General features: G+C 48.9%; 1 protein-coding gene across 19 annotated transcripts in view; it reads right to left on the bottom strand.

Moving 5' to 3' along the window:
• DNM2 (dynamin 2) overlaps window positions 1-23,630 on the bottom strand; it is a 62,354-nt gene that overhangs the window by 31,901 nt on the left and 6,823 nt on the right. For 14 of the 19 annotated variants that reach the window (XM_034792432.1, XM_034792440.1, XM_034792422.1 and 11 more), the window contains exons 2-10: window positions 14,613-14,686; window positions 6,338-6,487; window positions 5,813-6,016; window positions 4,973-5,071; window positions 4,484-4,644; window positions 3,580-3,722; window positions 2,498-2,633; window positions 1,595-1,662; window positions 216-354 (exon numbers count right to left, since the gene is read on the bottom strand). In XM_034792432.1, the coding sequence (XP_034648323.1) occupies window positions 216-354; window positions 1,595-1,662; window positions 2,498-2,633; window positions 3,580-3,722; window positions 4,484-4,644; window positions 4,973-5,071; window positions 5,813-6,016; window positions 6,338-6,487; window positions 14,613-14,686 (1,174 nt within the window). The remainder of the gene's footprint in view (window positions 1-215; window positions 355-1,594; window positions 1,663-2,497; window positions 2,634-3,579; window positions 3,723-4,483; window positions 4,645-4,972; window positions 5,072-5,812; window positions 6,017-6,337; window positions 6,488-14,612; window positions 14,687-23,630) is intronic. The other 5 variants (XM_034792424.1, XM_034792434.1, XM_034792436.1 and 2 more) reach the window with 1 other exon arrangement.

The following is a 23,630-nucleotide window of genomic DNA, read 5'->3' as shown; positions in this document are numbered from 1 at the left end:
TCTCTGTCCAGGGCCAGGCATGCCAATCAGGTGAGTGAGGAGGTGTTCACATTAGGTTAGTGAGCAGGCTAGGAGTGAAGAGTCAGTGTGACCGGTTTTGCCTACACACATCCAGCTCTGGGGAGTTTTCCAGGCAGGAGAGGACATTGGCAGCACACGTGCTTTGCCACCCCACTAGTAGGAAGGGGCTGGAGAGGTTCCAGCGGGTTCAATACCTTACTGGTACACTGTCTAACTGTATTGATTAACTCCTGAATAACCAGGTCGACACACTTCAGACAAGGCTCTTTCAGCTTCACCACCTGCTTTTTCACAATGGCCTCGAATGCCAAGTCTGGTGTGAAAAGCCCCGTCCTACAGGCAGCCGCACGCAGGGGTGAGGGAGGGCAGAGACATGGCAAAGAAAAAACAAAATGGGTGAACAGGTTTAAAGGCAACTGTCTGTGACCTGCCGAGAGAGCAGCAGAGACATCGACTTCCTCCCCCAGACAGACAGGCCTTGATACCAACAGGACCTTCACTTGGGGATGGGCAGCCGTAATCATCCCATGGAGCAGGGGTGGGTTAAGCCTCCAATCGAGAGCACGATGCTGCTTTGTGACTTAGACGCACACAAAGCTGCTCTCTAAGGATCGGGAGTCACTGCCTAGTGCAGAGACATTTAAGGCAGTTTTATTGTAGGTCACATCTACGCTGCAAGTGGACGGGCAAGGAGCCTTTTCAACCCCATGCAGCATGTCAAGAGCAGAGTAGGCAATTCCAGAGTCAATATTCAGGCAAAGGGAACACAAGTGGGAACAGCCCAGGAAGGCAGACGTGCTCAGAGGAGGAATAAGTTTAAGGGGAGGCCTCTTTGGGAGGATAAACTCAGCCCTGTCAGGCCGAGGGTTCACTAGCTCTCAGAGCTACATCCTCAGTGCAGCATGGACTGAGCATCCGGATTAATCCAAGTGCAGCTCCATCACTGAGCTTAGGCCGTGCCGAATGGATCTTCTTTGACAGCATCCCTGAGCCAGAAGTTCCCAAGCGCAACGGTACAGTAATAACCTGGATCCCTTTTCCTTTACTTGGAAGTTTAGATCTCAAAACACACTCCCCACATACTATTTTTTGCCCATCTGGGAAGATGCACAAGGCAATGGAGGAATTCTTTTATCCTTGGATTTCAAGGGACAACAGGAAACAGATCTCCCTCCTTCACTAAACTCTACCAGCGAGACTAACAGAGACAACATTTAGAGTTTGCTCTTGGTTCTCAATGGAGACTGCTTCATTAGTGGAGCCATCACATCCCTACTCCCAGAATCAGAGTTAGATCAAATACTACGCTGTCCAGACCCATGGAAGAAAACTATCGGCAACGGACCTGTTAAGCATCTAATTCTCTCTACCCATTTCCAATAACGAGCTTTGGTTCTAAACACCTTTTGCTTCCACATGACACACAAGCTGGCTGTAGCTGATCAGAACTGACAGCTACATAAGGTTCACGGTACAAGTGTTTATCATAGAATAATGGTACAAACATGACTGAACTGCTCATAGGAAAACAAGACGCGTTACTGGTGCTAAAGATCGCCGCTCCGATACTTGCCTTATGCCGTGGATGTTTTTAATTGCATAGCTAATTTCTCGCCTCAAGTCCTTTTCATCAAATTCCATCTACAAAAGAAACACGAGTTAGATTATACAGCAAGGCCCTTCTGGGTTGAAGCACAATCACAGCTCAGGCTTCTCACTCAGGCTCACGTTTAAACTGCTTTCTCGTACAGCCACAAGAGGCAAACATATGCCTACCTGTTTGTAGCTGTAGACAGCGTACCATTGGCACCAAGTACTTCTGACCTGTAAAGAGACACTGCCCCTCTCCCCCAAGGAGCTTGCCATGTAGGTAAGCAGTGGAAAGGCTGAGTCAACGAGCACTGAATTACAGCACCCTGTGTGTGACAGAGGTGCAAGTGGGGGTACAGCAGACTGCCTGCCCTCCCGTAAGTCTTGATGTTTCTGTTTTATTATGGGGTGTCTGGAGTAGGTAGGTAGAACACCTTTCAGCTGCCCTGTTTTATAAGTCAGAGAGGAGGTTTTGCTCACCTAGAAACATCAGCACCAACTGCTGATCTGCCACATCCCAGGACAGCTAATCCCAAAGACAACATCCCATCCCTCTCTGTCTTGTCAAGAGGAGGAGACAAGCTAGTCTGTGCCTATCTCCCAGCTCTGCTCTGGCAAAGATGCTTATGCCATGCAGCAATGGATGAATGGGAGGAGAGAGGTTCCTAACCAGCTCAGCTGTTTAGCTAAGCAGTAGATCAACCCAACACCAGGGAAGGATGGTCAACAGACCCTTCTGCTGGCTGCCCAACAAGCCTGAAGACAGGCACACACATTGGAGACACTCCCTCCAGCCCTATGGCCGGCAACCAGTGACATTCTGCTTTGCGTGGAGAGAGAAATCAACACCACTGGACAGAAGTATTAAAACCAGCGTTCGCTTTACCTTCACCAGCTCGAAGGGGAATCTCTCGTGGAAGATGCGATTAATTCTGGCACCACCAGAGAGTTCTAGTGTGTCCACTTGGTCTCCTGAGCCTTCAATTCGCTTCTCAAAGTCCACCCCAAACTGCTGGACCATCCTGCAAAGAACCAGCAGGAGTAACAGGCATTAGCCAAATATGGCAAAGGCTATAACGGACCAGCCATTCAGGCTACAGCCACACTATATTCAGAGCCATGCTAGCCATAATCTCTATTTCATCTGGGCAGGATCATTTGAGAATTCTCTTCTACTTCCATAAAAGCAACAGAGGGTCCTGTGGCACCTTTAAGACTAACAGAAGTATTGGAGCATAAACTTTCGTGGGTAATGCCCACTTCATCACTTGCGTCTGATGAAGTGGGCATTCACCCACAAAAGCTTATGCTCCAATACTTCTGTTAGTCTTAAAGGTGCCACAGGACTCTCTGTTGCTTTTTACAGATTCAGACTAACACGGCTACCCCTCGGATACCTTCTACTTCCATGAATCCTATGGGGAAAGAATTTCCTCTCCCTTTCGCTACAATTAGGGAAACCAAAACAATTGTCATTCACCTTCTTTTAGAGCTTAAGAATGTACATGCTTGTTCTCTGCTTTTATACAAGGCTTTAACCAAATGGATTACACAGGAGATCCTTGTAGGCACAACAAATCCAAGACAATGCCAGTTATTTGTCTGCAGAGCTTGTCTGCCAGGCATCGTAGCTACAGATTTAATGATCCCTCCCAATGTTCCCATCAGACTAGCGTTGCAGGGTATTTAGTCTCTTGTGTCCATGCCAACTCTGAATGGCATCACCGTGAAAGCTGGCACATCCTGCCCCCACAATGCCAATGTATAATGCCAGGTGCTAGGCACTGTGTATTTCCTTGGGATCATCAACCAGCTGGGATTCATGCGCTTCAAGCAAAGAACAAGTTAAATATGGACCTATGTTAAAACCAGTAAGTGTCAATTCAGGCTAGACTCTCTCCCCCCCGGTTAGCAAGGTTGGCTGAAATCCAGCGCCTGTCTATGGAAGCAGGGACTGGAGCAACGTACTGTAGCAAGGCTTTGGTTTTCCGTGTGGGGTCGTCGGGGCGGAAGTTCTTGTATTCCTCCACTTCCTTCTCCAGGGAGAGCAGCTGGCTCTGTAGCTTGCTGCGCAGCGAGGGTAGAGTATCACGGATGTGGTTGGTCAGTTGCTACGAGGGGATGGGAGAAGTGGTCAGTGCTGCTGATCCCCCCCTGCGCGAGCTGCCCCTCACGACAAGCTATGTCAAGAATGGCCAGGCAAGCCAGAGCCAACACTGCACAATAGGAGACTTGAGGAAATGCTTGTCTAGGGATCAGGTTTGAATGCTTTCACTGAACTGGCCACTCTATTAAGATCAGAAATAAGTTCTAGTCCAGGTCTCCTACTGTTCATTTAAAGAGACAATGGTCAGTTTCAAAGATTTTAGAGCAGTCTCAGGCCTCGAACCAGCCCCATTCTGCAGCTTTACAAGTCAGATTTTCCAGTTTTAATGCATTTTGCCTTCTCTTGCTTTGTGAAAGACCCATACGAACAAGGGGAGCTGACTATATGGGGAAAATAATGAATCTGACGGCACGCTGGTGGCCAATTGCACCAAGTAAGCCAAAGAGAAGAGATTTCCCCTCCATTCTGGTGGCTACACGCATCTTCAGCATTGCTTAGAATTCACAGGTGTTCAGACAAGTGGGACTTTCATTAGTCATTCTGCAGATGGGGAAACCCAGGCTGGCCCACGAGCAGACTTACCCAAGATAACACATGATGTTTTATGTGGGGTGGCCACAGATCCAATTTAACTTCTTATCCCCGGTTCTAACCACTTGACAATGCGCTCCCCACTACAACAACTCAGAGCTGTTAGTTAACCGACCCTCCACCTAAGTGAGTAAGTAGGGCCTATGCACTGACATTAACCTCAGGCTGGCCTACCTGGTTGAGGACTTTCTGTAAGTGAGGTGTGCCCATTCGATCTGCCATGTGCCTGTAGGCTGGGTGAGAAAGGAAGAACTTCCGCTCTGCGGCCAGCGCTGCTCTGATGTCCTTCTTGCCTTCTATATCCTTCTGGCTCCGGTTAACAACGCCGATGTAGCCTGCAACGGGGCAATTCCACATGCTAGATCTTTCTAGAGCGGGACACAGCTGGCGCACTGGCCTTGAACACCTGTGCTCCCTGCAAGGGACCCTGGGGTTACTGATACAGTTACAAAGGGGAACTTTATAAAGCTTGCACAAAGGGGAATCTCTCCAAGCAGGTAACCAGGGTTTCCTGCAGAGCATGCCCCCTGCTGGCAGGTACCATCACAGCTGCTGCAATGCAGAAGAGCTCTGGGACTTCCCTGTCTTCTATAGATCGTGAAAGAGAGGAGGGCGTGGGGATCTCAGCAGAATGCTGATTGCATAAGGATGGTGGCATTCTACCTCTTCTTAAAGGAAGCAGTTTGTTCTCCAGGATGTCTCTGGCATCGGTGCCCTCATCCATCAGGTCTAGTTTGGTGATCACTCCAATTGTCCGTAGGCCTGAGAGAGGGAGAGGGGTAGAAAGATCAGTGGAGAAGCAGCTAATCAACGTCCCATCCCCCACTTTGCCAGATACGTTGAGGGCAGGGGACCGGGTCTGTAGTTAGACATGCAGGGAAAGCAGCCCTCAGTTTCCTAAAGCAGGAGCCATAACCCTCAAGTCAGCCTGCAGCACTTCAGGTGCAGTTTCAATGTTCACAACTGGCTCGTGCGGCAAGAGGAGCTAGTGATTAACGCCATGACTGGACAGTTTAGTGCATCAGCCTGAGTGACGAGAGTCACATAACTCGTTAGGCAAGACGTGAGCGCGTCAAGCCACACCCTTCAGTGAAGGCTGTCAGCCAAGCAAGCCAACAGGTCACCTTGTGAGTCTGCCTGGAGGACTCTGGGGGATAAAGAACACACCTAGTGGAAGTCAGAGGACAGGAGGGTGGTAGGAAGAGTGTCATGGGGGGGGAGAGAGAGAGAGAGACAGACACTTGTCAACAGGAGACCCGGCTGGAGCAGCAACAACTGCCCTTAATGGGGACAGGAGAAGAGAGCCAGGATGTCCTTCCAAAGATTCAATGACATCAAGATACCCTGTTCTAATAGCACATTCCACTTGGCAGAGCCAGCCGTGATTCCCCATAGTAGCGAGAGCTGTTCCACAGAACACATGGGAATCCTGATATCCCCTCCCTTTGTTAAAAGATTCTGCAGCAGTTATGTTACTGCAGCAGGTGGGTGCGTTTGTTTTACCTTGAGGATCTACTTCTTTAGCCATTTTAAGAGCATCCGAGTTCGCCAGATCCATGTTGGCTGGAGTCACCGCAAGAATCAGGCTGCTTTCTCGGCTGATAAACTGCAAGATCATGTCCTTGATCTGGTACTCAATATCTTGGGGCTGGTCTCCTACCGGCACCTTGGTGATACCCGGAAGGTCGATCAACGTCAGATTCAGCACTGAGGAGAGAGGAAAGCAGAGAGCTCATGCTGTGTGAAGCAATGCAAAATATTTTATCTCTGCAGTATATGGGGGAAGGAAGGGGCGTGTGCAGGGGGTGCACAGAGGACCAGCTAGGATATTCTGTTTGTCCTCCGTAGATCACTGCAAAGCTTGTTGCTCGGGAACAGATCCTGGTCTTCGGGGACCTTCAAACCTCCCTCTGAGATGCTATTTCTTTTCCATTCATTGAAGTGTCACAACACCCATTTCTCTAGTCTTTGCATTTAGAAGCCTGCTGACATACGCGCTCTGATCAGAAGAATGCAAGTCTCACTCACCATGTGGTGAATATACTCTCAGGTTGATGGGAACGGGAGAGATTCCTTTATTGGTTCCTGTGACCCGGTCCGTCTCTGCTTCGATCTCCTGCCGAACCTCGTCAAAATCCGTGAACTTTTTGGATTTGCAGTGCAAAAACTCTGCATATTCTGGGAGAGAGAGAGATACCCCCCAGGTTTGTAATGCCACACACCGGCTTGCAGCTAGCCTTCTTTTACCAGCAAGAGGGCCGAGTTCAGCCCCAGTGTAAACAGACCCAGGCCCCAGCAGACTTGCTGCTTACACCAAGACTGAACGTGGTCCTTGCCCTTTCATAGATACTAGCACTGGAAGGGACCTCGAGAGGTCATCGAGTCCATTCCCCTGCCCACATGGCAGGACCAAATACTGTCCAGACCATCCCCGATAGACATTTATCTAACCTACTCTTAAATATCTCCAGAGATGAGATTCCACAACCTCCCTAGGCAATTTATTCCAGTGTTTAACCACCCTGACAGTTAGGAACTTTTTCCTAATGTCCAACCTAGACCTTCCTTGCTGCAGTTTAAGCCCATTGCTTCTTGTTCTATCCTTAGAGGCTAAGGTGAACAAGTTTTCTCCCTCCTTATGACACCCTTTTAGATACCTGAAAACTGCTATCATGTCCCCTCTCAGTCTTCTCTTTTCCAAACTAAACAAACCCAATTCTTTCAGCCTTCCTTCCTAGGTCCCAGCTTTGAAACTCAGCAGTGCAGCATCCGCTCTGTGGGAGCCCAGTGAGCTACATGCCAGAGAAGAGGTGCTGGTGCAGAAAGCAGTCATGAAGTCACACTACGCTTTGTGAGCATTATGGGGATTCAGAGCTGGGGGCAGGAAGACAGCACAGTCTAATGCAGGAGAGTTGGGCCAATCAGGAGAATGCAGCAGTGATGGCTAGAGACTGATTCAAAGCCCCACCACATTCACCCACCCCCAGAGTGACACTGCCTCTCAGGAGCACCACACTTGCGGGTGTACAAAAAGTGATGAGAGCTGCCTCTCTCTCCCAGTACTGTGGAACAGAAGAACGGCCAGACTGGGTCAGACCAAAGGTCCATCCAGCCCAGTATCCTGTCTCCTGACAGTGGCCAATGCCAGGTGCTTCAGAGGGAATGAACAGAACAGGGAATCATCCAGTGATCCATCCCCTGTCCCTCATTCCCAGCTTCTGGTAAACAGAGGCTAGGGACATCATACCTGGCAGATAGCCACTGATGGACCTATCCTCCGTGAACTTATCTAGTTCTTTTTTGAACCCTGTGATAGTCCTGGCCTTCACAACATCCTCTGGTAAAGGTTGACTGTGCGTTGTGTGAAGAAATACTTCCTTGTGTTTGTTTTAAACCTGCTGCCCATTAATTCCATTGGGTGACCCCTAGTTCTTGTGTTAGGAGAAGGAGTAAATAACACTTCCGTATTTACTTTCTCCACACCAGTCATGATTTTATAGACCTCTAGCACGTCACCAGGAAGTGACAGAATTATTTCCAGTGCTCTTCCAACAGCTACCAGAGGGGGGAGCACACCCTCCCAGAAACAGGGTTTCAGACCTTAACTCACAGCTAGAGCCAAGCCTCATCCTGTTTGCTACAAGCACCTTGCCTTCAAATTCAGCCCAGCCTCTGGCGCAGGGACTCTGTTTATACAGCACAGAGCACAACTGTAGTGCTCGCTCCTGATTAGGGTGCTCTGGGTGCTCCCACAGCAGGTTGCCTTGGGGAAGAAGAAATGGAGGTTGAGCTGCCTTCCTTGTAAAGGTCCAGGAGCCCACACGGCAGAGGTCAGGGCACAGAGAAGTCGCTTTCCAAGGAGAACATGGGCCTGAGTTGTTTGGTTCCCCTACCCAGCCAGCAAGCTCTTCGATCGTGGCCCCTTTGTGCTGCACAGAGGAAAACAGTCCCTGTCCCAAAGAGCAGACAAACTAAATAGACGAGGAGTAGGAAGAGAAACTGAGACACAAAAGGAAGCAATGTTCTCAAGGTCCCCAGCATGTCAGTGGCAGAGCCGGGAATAGGACCCAAGCGTCCTAGTGCCACACACCAAGTACACTTGAAGAGGGGGTGAACTGCCATTTCGCTTTCAAAGGGAACGTCCATAGCCCGTTCCCCTGCAGAGCTTAGACACCAATCATCAACCTCTTCCCAAACCGAGGCTGCAGAGTCCACCTGCCTTTAAGATTCCAGGTACAGGGCACAGCCCAGGATCGGCTTCCCCTTTTAGCTCATTACGAAGCTATGTTGCTGCCTGCCATAAGCCACGGTAACTGCAGGACAATACAGATTTCTCTCCTTATGTTAACACTACAACGCCTCTTACCGTGGAGCTCGGCTCAGCCATGCAGACTCCTGCCAGCCCTCTTACAGAAACAGAGCCACCCTTGAACGGAGACGATTCCTAGTGTTGCTCTTGCGCCTCTCACATCAGAGGGCCAAGACTTGTCTATGCTGGACAGTTAATTTGGATTAAAGGTAAGGGGGGGTGAATGTGAAGTACAAGAGCTGTTCCCGGCTCGCTCCATGTGTAGACACACCCACTGTGCTTTGTAGGTGGCCCTCTCTAGCCCACTAAAGGGGGAGAACAAGGCAGCTTTATTCTGTGGCAAGTGGAGCAGAGCCAGAGATTCAAGCTGGCCAAATAGTCCCGCTGTGAAAGCCAGCGAGCAACGCGAGGAGAGGCCCGCCCTTCCCCAGAGATCACCCAGTGGTGTGTGTTTATTTGGGGCGGCTGCTAATCGGGGATTTAACCAGTCTAGCAGTCTCCTCTGGTGAAGGCGGAAGGAGCGAGACAATGGAAGCCAGCAGGCTCTATAGGTTAAGGTTCCACAAGCCAAGATTTTTCTTGCAGCCTCTGTGCTATTAACAGCTGCTTTGATGTGGATGTGAAGTGAAGTTTTCCTTCCCAGAAGGGAAACGGCCCGTGGGGGAGATGCTGGCGCACACTGGGGGTGGTTCCAGCACTAGTGCTAGCTGGTGAACCTAGATATCAATGCCGACGTTGGTTTGCAGAAGGACTGTTTGCCTTTCATTCTCTGCCCATCATTTTAAACACTTCATTGCTGGGTTTTTGAGCCTGAAGAAAGGTCTGAGTCTAACCTGCCAAGACACTCACTGGCTGCATCTGAATGGCTGAGTGGACTGGGAAGAAACAGATTGCAACATTCTAGGCGCAGGTTCTGATCAGCCCATCACTGAGGTGTGTGAATGCCAGGTGAGAGTCACAGCGTGACCGAGAGAGCCCTTAGGGCCACCAAGCCAGGAAGGAGCAGAAACAGCTGTATGTTTAGCCCACACCACTTGCTCCCATTCAGGGATCTATCGGTATTGCAGGGGTCACTGCTGATCAGCCCTGCTTGGATCTGTGCTGACAGAAGTTCACTTCCAGTGAGGAGCAGCACGTTAGTGCTGTCCAGTCTTTAAACACTAATCCTATACCTCGCTGGGAGGGAGGGGAGTCTCCTCCCAGAGGGGAAACGGAGGCATGGAAGTGTGTCTGTCTGTGTCTCTCTCACTCACACACTCCCCAAGCTCTGCTACTGGTGGGTGGGTGTGTGCGTGCATGCGCACAGATTTTCTTACAATCCAAATATAGGGTCACAGGGACCACTGTGATCTAGTCTGACCTCCCATACAACACAGGCCAGAGAACTTCTAAGATAAACGTTTCAACCCCTCCCGCCCCCCCGACTCACACTTCGATACCAAATGCCACTTAGACGAAATACACACCATCCCTCTCTGCCCTGCCCCGTCCCATCTGGGTTAGCAGTGCAAGGAAGGAGAGTCTCTGTTCTCCCCTCCCCCTAGGGGCTAATGAATTTCAATAGCTGGACCAAGGAAAAAAAGAGAGTCAGACAGACTGAGCCTCTCCTGGGATCCCGTAGGTCACGCTGAGGAGGCGTCTCATCACTGCTATGAAGAGCCCATTCAGTGAATGAGGCCAAGGGGTTTGCAGGCTGGAACTCTCTGGGAGAGCAGTCATGCTAACTGGAAGGCCTGATGTCAGGGCCTCTCTCTCTCTCTCTCATGATACTGATGCCCCTAACTGGCATACTTGATAATAGTATCATGGTACCACCCAGGAGCCTCCTCATGGCCCAGGATCGCATTGGGCTAGGCACTGCACAAACACAGGCCCCGCCACCAAGAGGGGGTGGAGGGTCTATCAATGCAAGCTCATGTGACTCTGGGCCTGCACTGCCTCCCTCTGGGAGAGAGGAGCAGGAATTAAGCTGGTAGAAAGTTTGAAAGCAGCTCTGATCTCACTGGCATTTCCCAGAAACAGGTTGTTTTCTACATGAGGGCAATAAAGTTAGGGAAAGGGTTTAATCACTAGCCCTGGTCACCTGCCTTCAGGGCCATGAGAGCAGGCAGGCAGGCTCTGCCCCACTGGCACCCCAAAATAGCTGGTCGGTTGTGGGGCACATTTCAAGAACTCCTGGTCTAGTCTGCTCTGTGGCTTGCACCCATCCAGTCCCAGAGCAGTCTCCATCCAGTCAGAGGAAGACAAGAGGGAACACCAGAGAGCTACTGATTTGGAATTTAACAGCCCTCAAGTATAGACAAGAGCAGCATGACTCCTGGGAAATGCGAATGCTTCCACATCCAGCATGTTCTGCACTTCAAGCAGAACTCTCCAGTCATCACTTGCATGGGGCATCACATTACACTCTAGCAGAAAACGGCAGCAAGATTTGACTGCAGCTGAAAATCACTTCCCCTCTTTTATCTATCAGCCAAGACCTGCCGCTCAGGTTTCACTTTCTCCTGCAGCCAACCACCAAACTGCAGGCACCAGCTGTTAGACAAAGAACCCTGGACTTGGGAGATAGAGAGCTTGGAGGCTCACCTTCACCAGTGAGGTATTTTACTGCGGAGACAGCGTTTAAATATTAACCCAGCCCCATTCCTCCAATGGGTGGTTGGCTTGAAATGGCTGAACTGAACTATGCTGGATGCATGCAAGGCAGCAAGCAAATCAGGAAGGCCCAACCCGAGAACTTTGGCCTTATTTAAAACACCTGCACAAGTCTCCTCAGTGCTAGCAACAGTGCCTGTGCCAAGTTCTAGATCAGTGGTTCTCAACCAGAGGTCTGTGACCCCCAGGGGGCCACAAGCAGGTTTCAGGGGGTCCTCCAAGCATGACTGGCATTCGACTCGCTAGGGCCCAGGGCAGAAAGCCAAAGCCCCGCCACGCACGGCTGCAGCCCGGGACCCCGAGTCCTGCCACGTGGGGCTGACGCTGAAGCCTGAGCAACTTAGCTTTGTGGGGCCCCTGTGGCACAGGGCCCCAGGCAACTGCCCTGCTTGCCACCCCAATGCCGGTCCTGGCTTTTGTATGCAGAAAAGCCGTTAGGGCACAGCTGGGCTGTGGAGTTTTTAATAGCATGTTGGGGGGCCTCAGAAAGAAAAAGGTTGAGAACCCCTGCTCTAGAGGAGCGTTTAGGGCCCCAATCCAAAGCTCACTGACGTCAAGGGAAAGATTCTTCCATTGATTTTAATGGGCCTTCAGCCCAACAGGTAGGACCCAGCACAGTCACTCCATTGGTAGTGCAAGCAGCACTGCGTCATGGCAACGCCAACTAATCCTACTTGCCTACACTCCTCTGGAAACAAATCCACAACGCTCCAGCGGTCCCTGACGTTGGTCCTGTGCAACAGACTCCTCCCCAAGCCAGCCGAGACCGACTCGCTTCCAGCTGCCTGACCCCTGCCCTGCCCGTTGCTCCTCCTCCGGCCTTTGTCTCGCTTCCCAGGCCAAAAGTCACCTGGTCGCATCCCCCTCCTGGGTCTCAGGTTACAAAGGGGCGGCCACAGCATCCCTGCAGGCAGTTGGAGCAGACCCCACAGAAGTCACACATGCTTATTCCCACTACCTAGACATTGGTGCAATACACAGGGAAACAGGCATACACAGCATTCGTTGAAAACAGTAAGACTCCCATACAACAAGGGAAAATCCCCACTTCGTCCCACAAACCAATGAGCACAGTTTGACTGAAATTTCGCTAACTCTTCATGTATTTTGGACACCAGATATTAGGATTATTGCTCCAGGAAGCCTTGAAGATGCAGCCACGTTTGGGGTGTAAGTTTCAGTCAATGCTCCAAAGAGAAGTCTGCCAAGCTGCAGTAAATTTCCATCCTATTTAACAACGTGCTTGCTGATTGGGCTGGCGACAACCACCTCATCTGCAGATCAATAGGAACAGACCCTTAGTAGCTACTGCTCCCTACCTGTTGTCAGGGGTGGCAATGTAAGAGTTAACTGCTGGTAGATCTGTTCCCCCACTTCCCTCGGAGATCTGAATGGGAAGTTCTCTCTCCAAAAGCGTTAACCGGTCTTGAGTGCAATACAGACTTCCCACCTGACAACACAGCCCCAGGGTCCTTTGCCATCGACTGTTGTGACTGCACTTCTCCAAGCCCAAGGGGTAGAGAGGCCCACCCACCCCTCCTGGAAAAAGGACAAAGCAAGGGAACCCTCATGCATATTTCATCCAAAGGAACACAACAAGAGAAATCTTCCCGGAGATCAGGTTCGCTGGCACTTTAAGCGTGTGCTCAAGTTAGGGTTGAGGCTGTGTTTAGCCTTTTCACATTTATCATGATCAGTATCTGGGGCAGAGCGCCGTGACCCAATAGCAAGGTCTGTTTCTACTGTTTCCGCAAAAAAAACAGCAGTACTTGTGGGACCTTAGAAACCATCACTCGCACAGTAACAAGGAACTGTTAGAGTGGCAGGAGAAAAGAGATAAATGTCTATCAGGGATGGTCTCGACTGTATTTGGTCCTGCCATGAGGGCAGGGGACTGGACTCGATGACCTCTCGGGGTCCCTTCCAGTCCTAGAATCTATGAATCTAGGCCATGGTTTTATAAGCAAGTTTGTTTTGTGAACAGTTCACCAGGAGAACGGGGTTGTCCCTGTGCTTTGGGATCACTAAATGCTCATGATCACATAAGAAAAGCTATGAAGTGTCACAATGCCTCAAAGTTGTATTTTTATTTGATTAAAAAGCACTGCCATCACGATCTGGTGGAGTAAGTTAAACCCCCTCTCAAGTGGGACACTGGGAAAGCAGCAACTCCCTGACCTTTTCATTGGGAGAATAGGAATGGCTTTGTGTTAACGGACCACGTCACAGCATAGCAGGGAGCTCAGTCTGACAGCTCCATTTGGTCTTTGACATGGGAACAGATCGATTTGCCCAACTCTCTCTCTGCTCTGAGGAATAGCAGCATGAAGCTGCATGACCCAGGAGGGACTGAGGCCAGGGACAGAGGAAAATGCAAAAAAAGAAAAGGAAACTTTCTGGTAATGTAAATGCCTGCAGTGATAGGCCCCCTGCCCAGACCAGAAGTGGGTTTGTTCTCAAAACCTTTAGGGCTACAGCTGGTTTTCAGACATCGCATATTTCCAAGATTTTAGGCTAGAAGAAACCATTATGACAATCTACCCCTCTAGAAGAGGCCAGAGTTTTGTATTTGTGAAGGGCTGGATTTGTTTAGGGGAGGGATAGCTCAGTGGTTTGAGCATTGGCCTGCTAAACCCAGGGTTGTGAGCTCAATCCTTGAGGGGGCCACTTTTAGGCATCTGGGGCAAAATCAGTACTTGGTCCTGCTAGTGAAGGCAGGGGGCTGGACTCAATGACCTTTCAAGGTCCCTTCCAGTTCTAGGAGATGGGATATCTCCATTAATTTTAATTTTTTTTTTTAATCAGAATAAGTTGATTTGGACTAATCGATACCGCTTAACTTGCAGTGTAAACTGACAGACTAATGCAGAAGTGATTTGCCAAAGAGTTTCCACCAAGTTATCTATGCCTGTGGTACACGTTCTTGATTAGCTGCATGCTGAAATGACAGTACTAATGCCAAATTACACAAAACAAGCCTCCTAGCTCATTTGCCACTTACAAGGCGGCTTTCATCTCCTGAGCAGCACATTTTCTTTGCAGCAGTTTATCAAAAAACACCCACCTTGTTCCACGAGCATTTAAGAGAGTCAGAGCTGCTCCCTACATATTCATAGACTTGTTAAGTGGCAAGACTACAAGGGTCTTGTACACAGACATTCAAACAGATTTGCACTTTTTCTGATCTGCTGTGTCTATCGAAAGCAGCATTTGCCAAGGGTACTAGACTTGTTACCCAAATGGAAGAGGAAACTTCAGGCATCCCCAAGCCCACATCCGTAAGGGAACAGCTGGTGTTTTGATTTATGGAGCAACAAGCTGTTCAGCCCCCCTCTGTACCTGTTTTTGAGAAGATTAGCTGAAGAATAAGAGGACGTCGGGTGACAATTCCAGACCCACGGGGAAGAAAGTCTCTGTAAGGAAATAAAAGAGATGGAGTTATTCACAAGGCTAAACAACCAAGGCATTCAGAGACTACAGTGAGCAGTAGCATACAAGCACCTTATTATTTGTATAATGGCAACGCCTAGAGACTCCATTGTGACAAACCCTGTACGTGCTCCTGGCCCTGCTGAGCTTACAATCTCCTCCATTTTACAGATAAATCATTCGCCTTTTGTTGTACCTCAATTCCCCAAAGACACTGGGGATCTGTGGCAGAACCCAGCACCTTAGCCACACCACCATCCTTCCATTCAGTTTTTACCCAAGTCTCCCATATTCACAGTTCTTAGAGAGGAAACCTCATTACAGGAATGAGTTTCTCATTCTCCTGACGACCAGGATATGGCCTCTGGAGAGGATGCCGCTAGTTTTATGCTACAGCAGAGCTGGGGTAGATAGGAGCTGTATTGACATGCACATCATGCTCTAGTATCTGAAGAGACAAGCAGCACTGTCAAACAGAGGGACGGACAGCTCCCGTGTCCTCAGGTGCCCCTTTGCCTTACAGCTTGTAAGTGGTCGATATCAAGGTTCACAGCAGAAGGGTCTGGTCTTCCAGCCACCAATGTTTTAATAATGATCAGAGCTCGCAGGGTTGTTAAATTGTGTGCTCATCATGGTAAGCTGAAAGACAGACAATTTAACAGGGGAAAGAGACTCAGTCATTTTCTTTTTATTCCTGGAAGCCACACGGGTCTAAGTGATTCGAATTATTTCCCAGAAGAGCTGGATTTCTGATGAATTGCAGAGACAAAGAGCTGGCAACACTCCTCGGACACAGACAGAGCTCTTGGAGTGAGTCAACCCCACCCCTTTCTACTGGGTACAAACTCAAGTGTGCAGAGCCATTGAGAGAGTCCAACATGTAGGCCTCTTCTGCCCGGAAACGGTGCTCCTCCACATCCTAGACGTGCTGTTTTGTTAGAGACAATTACTGCAGCCTGAACGGCTCCAGTTCTTCTCTACGACAGCACTGAGAAGAGTTAGACAGAGCTGCTAGGGCAGGAGTGAGGGGCACGTCATGCAGGTTTTCTGAGCCGTTCTTTTGTCTAGCATTCATGGCTTCACCGGCTTTGAAATGGAAGAGAGAAACGCTGCCTAGGAAAGACTGTGCTGAGAGCTTTCCCATTTGTTTCAGCCCGACAGTCATCTGGCCTTCTCCAAATCCCCCTGCAGTGGGAAGCTTTTGGCCTTCCTACTCCTATAGCTTCCACTATCGCTGGGATGCGCACAGCTGTGCCATTTGCTCTCTCAGATAAGGGGTAAGATAAGCACATCGCCACAGTGTGAAGAAGCCTGCCAGGCATCTCCATTATTTTGCCCTTTATTTAGCTATTACACATGAGTGACATTTGTGTACAGTTGTGTTAATTTTGCATACTAGGTGTGCAAACTGGCAAGCCTGGTACACTGGGTGCCCTCATTAGACCCCAGGGTTCACAGATCACAACACAGTTTTCCTCTCAGGTCTGTTTCAAGCTGCCTGCAGACTCAAGAAGATGCCAGGGAGACCCCACTTCACATTTGCAAGGGTAGCGTCTAACAAGTGGAAGCTTGAGTTGTGCAGAATCTGACCATCACGGGTGGCTATATGGGCCAGTGCCAAAGAGCAGGCTGGGGGCTAACACCATTCTGCCCAGCCGGTGGCTTGTGCTGCAGTGATCACAGCTCTGTAGCAAAATGTGAGCTTGAAGCAGGTCACTCAGAGAGCACTGCATGAAGAACGCTGGGTACACCCAGCTCAAGTACAGGTTAGCCGAACTGGGGTAGAGCCGAGAAAATGAGTCGTCAGAGCAAGGCCAATGAACTCTTCCCACCAAGCACGTGGAATAAACATCTTCCCACGAGACCGGAAATACAGATTCTGTGGACACAACATCTGCTCCTGCAACAGCAGCGGGTGGGAACCAGCAGGAAGACGAAGTGTTTAGTCTGTCATGGAGGTCTGCTCTCCTTGGTTTATTTTCCCTTGTGCTCTGCTTTGCTCTAAGTGCTACCTTCCAGCCACAACCCTCAGAATAACCCAAGATACGGAAGTCTCACACGAGTCCTTACGTGCCATTTGGAACATGATCGCTGTTCTCTGGCTCCCGGCTCAATACACAAGATGATGTAGGCCTGTACTCCAAGCAGCCACACACTCCTCCACAAATCAGCAACTGGCTTCCTGTCACCAACTTCTACCCCAGCCCCATCTACTCCCATCTTACGGGAGAAATCATAGAAGATTAGGGTAGGAAGAGACCTTAGGAGGTCACCTAGTCCAATCCCCTGCTCAAAGCAGGACCAACCCCAACTAAATCATCCCAGCCAGGGCTTTGTCAAGCCTTAAAAACCTTTAAGGATGGAGATTCCACCACCTCCCTAGGTGGGCCATTCCAGTGCTTCACCACCCTCCTAGAGAAATAGTGTTTCCTAATATCCAACCTAGACCTCCCCCACTGCAACTTGAGGCCATTGCTCCTTGTTCTGTCATCTGCCACCACTGAGAACAGCCAAGCGCTATCCTCTTTGGAACCCCACTTCAGGTAGTTGAAGGCTGCTAACAAATCCCCCCTCATTCTTCTCTTCTGTAGACTAAACAAGCCCAGTTCCCTCAGCCTCTTCTCGTAAGTCATATGCCCCAGCCCCCTGATCATTTTCAGTGCCCTCTGCTGGACTCTCTCCAATTTGTCCACATCCTTTCTGTAGTGGGAGGCCCAAAACTGGACACAATACTCCACTGGGTAATACTTCTTACCCACGAAAGCTTATGCTCCCAGTACTTCTGTTAGTCTCAAAGGTGCCACAGGACCCTCTGTTGCTTTTTACAGATTCAGACTAACACAGCTACCCCTCTGATACAATACTCCAGATGTGGCCTCGCCAGTGCCAAATAGAGGGGGAATAATCATTTCCCTCGATCTGCTGGCAATGCTCCTACTAGTGCAACCCAATATGCCATTAGCCTTCTTGGCAACAAGGGCCCACTGCTGACTCATATCCAGCTTCTCGTCCACTCTAATCCCCAGGTCCTTTTCTGCAGAACTGCTGCTTAGCCGGTCGGTCCCCAGCCTGTAGCAGTGCATGGGATTCTTCCGTCCTAAGTGCAGGACTCTGACTTGTCCTTGTTGAATCTCATCAGATTTCTTTTGGCCCAATCCTCCAATTTGTCTAGGTCACTCTGGACCCTCTCCCTACCCTCCAGTGTATCTACCTCTCCCCCCAGCTTAGAGTCATATGCGAACTTGCTGAGGGTGCAATCCATCCCATCATCCAGATCAGTAATAAAGATGTTGAACAAAGCCACCCCCAGGACCAACCCCTGGGGCATTCCGCTTGATACCGGCTGCCAACTAGACATTGAGCCGTTGATCACTACCCGTTGAACCTGACAATCTAGCCAGCTTTCTATCCACCTTATAGTCCATTCATCCAATCCATACTTCTTTTAACTTGCTAGCAAGAATGCAGTGAGAGACCGTATCAAAAGCTTTGCTAAAGTCAAGACACATGTCCACTGCTTTCCCCATATCCACAGACCCAGTTATCTCATCATAGAAGGCAATCAGGTTGGTCAGGCATGACTTGCCCTTGGTGAATCCATGTTGACTGTTCCTGATCACCTTCCTCTCCAAGTGCTTCAAAATGGATTCCTTAAGGACCTGCTCCATGATTTTTCCAGGGACTGAGGTGAGGGTGACCGGTCTGTAGTTCTTCGGGTTCTCCTTCTTCCCTTTTTTAAAGATGGGCACTACATTAGCGTTTTTCCAGTCGTCTGGGACCTCCCCCGATCGCCACCAGTTTTCGAAGATAATGGCCAATGACTCTGCAATCACATCAGCCAACTTCCTTAGCACCCTTGGATGCATTAGATCTGGCCCCATGGACTTGTGCATGTCCAGCTTTTCTAAATAGTCCTGAACCTGTTCTTTCACCACTGAGGGCTGCTCACTTCCTCCCCAGACCGTGTTGCCCAGTGCAGCAGTCTGGGAGCTGACCTTGTCTGTGAAGACCGAGGCAAAAAACACATTGAGTACTTCAGCTTTTTCCACATCGGTCACTAGGTGGCCTCCCCCATTCATTAAGGGCCCCACACTTTCTCTGACCTTTTTCTTGTTGCTAACATACCTGCAGAAACCCTTCTTGTTACCCTTCACATCCCTTGCTAGCTGCAACTCCAGTTGTGTTTTGGCTTTACTGATTACACCCTGGCATGCTCAAGCAATATTTTTATACTTCTCCCTAGTCATCTGTCCAAGTTTCCACTTCTTGTAAACTTCCTTTTTGTGTTTAAGTTCACCGAAGATTTCACTGTTAAACCAAGCTGGTTGCCTGCCATATTTGCTATTCTTTCTACACATCGGGGTGGTTTGTTCCTGCGCCCTCAATAAGGCTTCTTTAAAATACAGCCAGCTCTCCTGGACTCCTTTCCCCCCCTCATATTAGCCTCCCAGGGGATCCTGCCCATCAGTTCCCTGAGGGAGTCAAAGTCTGCTTTTCTGAAGTCCAGGGTCTGTATTTTATTACTCTTTCTTCCTTTTGTGAGGATCCTGAACTCAACCATCTCATGGTCATGGCTGGAGACCTGTTCTTGTTAAAACCCATCTTAAATATGGGTGATAAAATAAGATCACGTCTCTCAATAACCTGTTCTGTTTGCCTCTCTCCCCTTCACCAGAGACTGCTGGAATTACATTATACCGTCCAATTCAGGGGCCTGATCTCAAAACATGATCACTTACATGGCACTTTTGTACCAAGGTTACCGGGGCTCTAGAACACCAAGCTATACAAGTGACAACGTTCTGTTCAGAAGGAACGTGAACATCGCTGCTAGCACGCAGATCCGCATCATCATAAGAGACATTCCAAATATCATTTTAAAACGGTTTGGCATTGCAGTGGCATGCTTTCTGTATGGGACCAGAGAGCACAGAGATGATTGAAGTACCAGTATCGGTCACTGGGCTGCTCGGACCAATCCTTGGAGTTGTAACTAGTTTTCTGGCATTTATCTCTAAGGAAGTTCTGGTCCATTTTTCTAATTGGGAAGTGAATGTTCTTTTTAAAAGGTTGTTTCCATTGTGGGTTCAATGTCTGGGCCCCATCAACAGTGGCTGGGCAAGCTGAATTAGAAGCAGTGTAGAGGGAGCCTTGAAATACAATTCTAGAAACCTTAGGTTCTGTCCACACTATGATTAAATCATGCTATGAACTAAATGGGAGAGGCTAGGACGGCCCAGAACCACCTTAAGGCCTACGCACTATTTGCCCAGTTAATAGGTTGGGGGACAGGGAAGGCCCAAGATAAAAAGTACAGGCCACTTCTACTGGAGGGAGGTGGGGGGGGGGGGGGCAGAAGTAAGATAGCCAGCTTGCACTCCTGTGTTCCGTAACTAGGAGACCAAAAGGTTTCTTGTAACTCATGTTTGTTTTGTTTTTCTAGAAGGTGACCCCTGAGCAGGCTGCGTAATCCAGCCTCAACTCAGAGTCACCCAAGTTCTCCAGGGCAACCTTCTGAGATTTCAGGGGGGGCTTTATCTTTACAAAGCCTCCCCGTTTCACCTGCTAAATCTTCGTGACATTTGCCTTCAGTGCCCATGGAAATGACTTCCCTCCCCTACATAAAATAGAGCTCAAACTGAACTTCTGTGAAGATCCTTTGTGCACGGACCTTGCTCTTTTAGACTGTAAAGCGGCATGCACGCCCAATTCCCTATAAACAGAGAACTCTTTACAATCCCATAGTCATCTGTTACAGCGCAGCAAAGCCGAGGCTATTAACACAACGAGCTGCACTTCCACGGATTTTTGTCTAGCCTTCCCTCCGGTTGAACAGCACCAGTACACACACGACTTTACAATACTTCGTGCTCCCAACCCCAGTGACAAAGGGAAGTGGGACTGCAGTGCAGTTGCACTGTGAGTCAAGGGCAGAGGCAGGAAACAGAACCTAGATTCCTGCTGCATGTTCATTTCACACAGGGCTAAAGGAATCAGGCCAAACAGCACAAACTTGTTTGCCATTAAGTCCCAGGGTCAAAGGTGACTATGGTTTGATCCTGCAGGAGAATGCAGGGTGACGTACTATTTGAATGTAAAGCTACAAGGGAGATTACGTGTCCGCTGTTTAACAAGAGGTTACTTTATTGAGAGGGAGCGGGAACGCCTATGCCGCACATGAGATGTGGGCCAAGCTTTGTGTGGTACAGAAGTCAGTCCGTTCCTAAGTGGTATCCATGAACGGCAGGGTGTGGGCGTTTTACAACTGAAGGGCGTTGCCACATTCACTTCGGGTCAGGCGCGCTTATCTTGTTGGCAGCACAAATGGGAGTCTTCTTATCCATGAGAAACTTCAGTCCAGAAGACGTGTCAAAGGGGACTAGGACCCTACACAAAGGTCCTTTCCCCATTTACAATACTAGGGTGGAAATGGCTCGGCTGTACACAGTGAGGCGGTAACTGGAATGGCCAGTTCTGAGAGAGCTATTAGCAGCCAGGGTTTGAGCATGTGAAAAGTATATTCCAAAAGCAAATGGAAGTTGGTCCAATAAAAGACATTACCTCACCCACCTTGTCTTTTCAAGACACTGCCACAGCATACAAAACTTCCTTTATTGCTGCTCTGCACCTGCTAACCTGCCTCCAGTTTACCCATTATCAGGCAATCTAGCTTACTTAGCTCGATCGAAAGGGCAGAGGTCCACTTTCTGAAGCTAGCAGGATGCCATTTAATACCCTTCTGTCACTAGCACCATCTCCATTAGCAAAGGCACTTAAAGTCAACCCCCGATCCTCAAGTTTCTTTGTATTTCACCACTTGGAAGGTCTTGCTTGCACTTGTCAGTCTCCTTCTAGTAGAGTTTAAATCTTCCTGGAATGCTGTTTATCTTGGCAGATCCTTCACGAGGACTCTTTGCTGTGTTTTGAGGAAGACCAGGCATGGAGGGGCTTTCCTCCTCCACCCCCCACAATGGCAGACTTGCTGGGTGGCTTTGGACAAGTCACTTTACCTCTGCGACTCAGTTAGTTTATGATCAGACCCAAAGGCCCCAGTCAGGATTGGCGCTGTTGTACCGCATGCTGTACAAACACAAACAGACAGTTCCTGGCAGAACTTACTTTATAGCTGGGAGAACACGTCCCTCCCAAAGGGGGAGGGGAGGGATTTCATTAAGATCTGTAAAGTGCTTGGAGAGCCTCAGCTAGAAGTTGCTCAGACTTAGAACGACGTTCATAAAGCCATATCCTGGCCCGAGGATAGATATGGTCTAGATATGATGGGAACAGTCTCCCATGCTCCAGATGGAAGTGCGTCACGGAAAGGTGCTCACTTTATTCTTGGTTACTTCACTCTTTTCTGTGGCTTTTTCTCAAACCAGCTCGCTCCTCTGTCAGGGATACTCTATTTTTCCTCACACATCTGAGGCCACAGGTATCATTCACTCCTCCCCTAGCCTAGTAATAAAATCTTGAGCCATTCAGACAGAGCCATAATTCAGATGCACCGAGCTGCATCTCTATGGACTCACTAAAATCCAGCGAGACAACTCACTCTACACACACTATTGATTTCAGACCAAATCTTAAGACCGTGTGTTAAGTATTACTACCCAGCAACTTGACATAAGAACCAGTCATTTGTATCTTTATCCTACCCCTGAAACATCAACTTCCCATCTAGCAGAAGCTGTAATATTCCATCACCATTGTTCTGGAAGTTGTGTGTCTCTCTACCTTAGGCTAGATTTAGAAATACAGATTTGTTTATTTGTTGCCGATCTGATCCATTTCCTCTGAAGCTCACTGCTGTTGCTCCAACATTTCACTATTAATGGTGGACTGCAAGTGTTTTACTAGAGATTGCAGGATGCAGGCAGGGGTGAGTACAGAGCTGTTCAGAAGCACAACTGCTGCTGCATTTCACCAGAATTGAGATATTTAAAGTTGCCGAGAAACCTCATCTGCATCCTTCCTGGTTTCATTAATGTTTTATGTACAACCACTAACAGTATTGATAACATGTTATGAACAAGAGATAATGGCCACATTGACAATATAGTCGAGGAACCAAATGTCAATGGACAGACCTCCCAACTGTGTGGCTCACAATGACTCCATTGTCATCCTCGGGCCCAGTGAGCCAAGGACCCACTACAAGTCAATGGTCAAATTTTATGTAGATTGAAATGTCTTTTACACTTCCATTTGTCAGGATGTCCCTGACAGAGCCACTGCAGGGTCAGTGGGAGACTCGGAGCATTTAGCACATTTGTACTGACACTATAAGGGTTCCAATGATGGATTAGTCAATGCACATTTCATTTGTGACATCAACAGGCTGGGTTAGAATACTGCTAGTAATGCAATTTTAATGCACCACTTTATATTTCCTCTTGCGTTTCTCTCCATAAGAGGGTTGAAATGACTCATCTCTATTGAGAAGTGCATGATGATTGGCAAGAGCACCCACTATTCTGTTTCCCCTTGCATCTTTTTCAGTGGGTATTAAGGGCAAAATAGCTTCACCCTGAATACATTTTAATCCCTGCATCTCATTAAAATAATTAGCGCACTTACACTGGGACCCTGAACATCCGAGCTCAGTTCCTGCTCTGCCACAGCCTCTTTAGGGGACCTTGGACAAGTCATTTTGTCCATGACTCAGTTTCCCCGTTGGTAAAACGGGGCTCATAAACCTTCCTTTGTCTCATCTATTTAGACAGAATTTCAGAGCACAGGCGGTTTTCCTGGGTCTGCACTGTGCTCAGCACTATGGGATCCCAATCTAATTGAGGCCTCTAGGCTCTATCACAAAACAAATCAAAATTGATTTTGAATAATTAACTTATGTCACAAGGATCCAAAACCCCTCAGTGTGCCACCCCCCCTCCCATTATCTTTGCCCAATAAGGTAAATAATCCTCAAGG

Source organism: Trachemys scripta, chromosome 16 (assembly GCF_013100865.1).
Source record: "Trachemys scripta elegans isolate TJP31775 chromosome 16, CAS_Tse_1.0, whole genome shotgun sequence".
Taxonomy (NCBI): domain Eukaryota; kingdom Metazoa; phylum Chordata; order Testudines; family Emydidae; genus Trachemys; species Trachemys scripta.
Note: the sequence above shows the minus strand (reverse complement) of the source record. Positions and strands in the feature narration are given on the sequence as shown.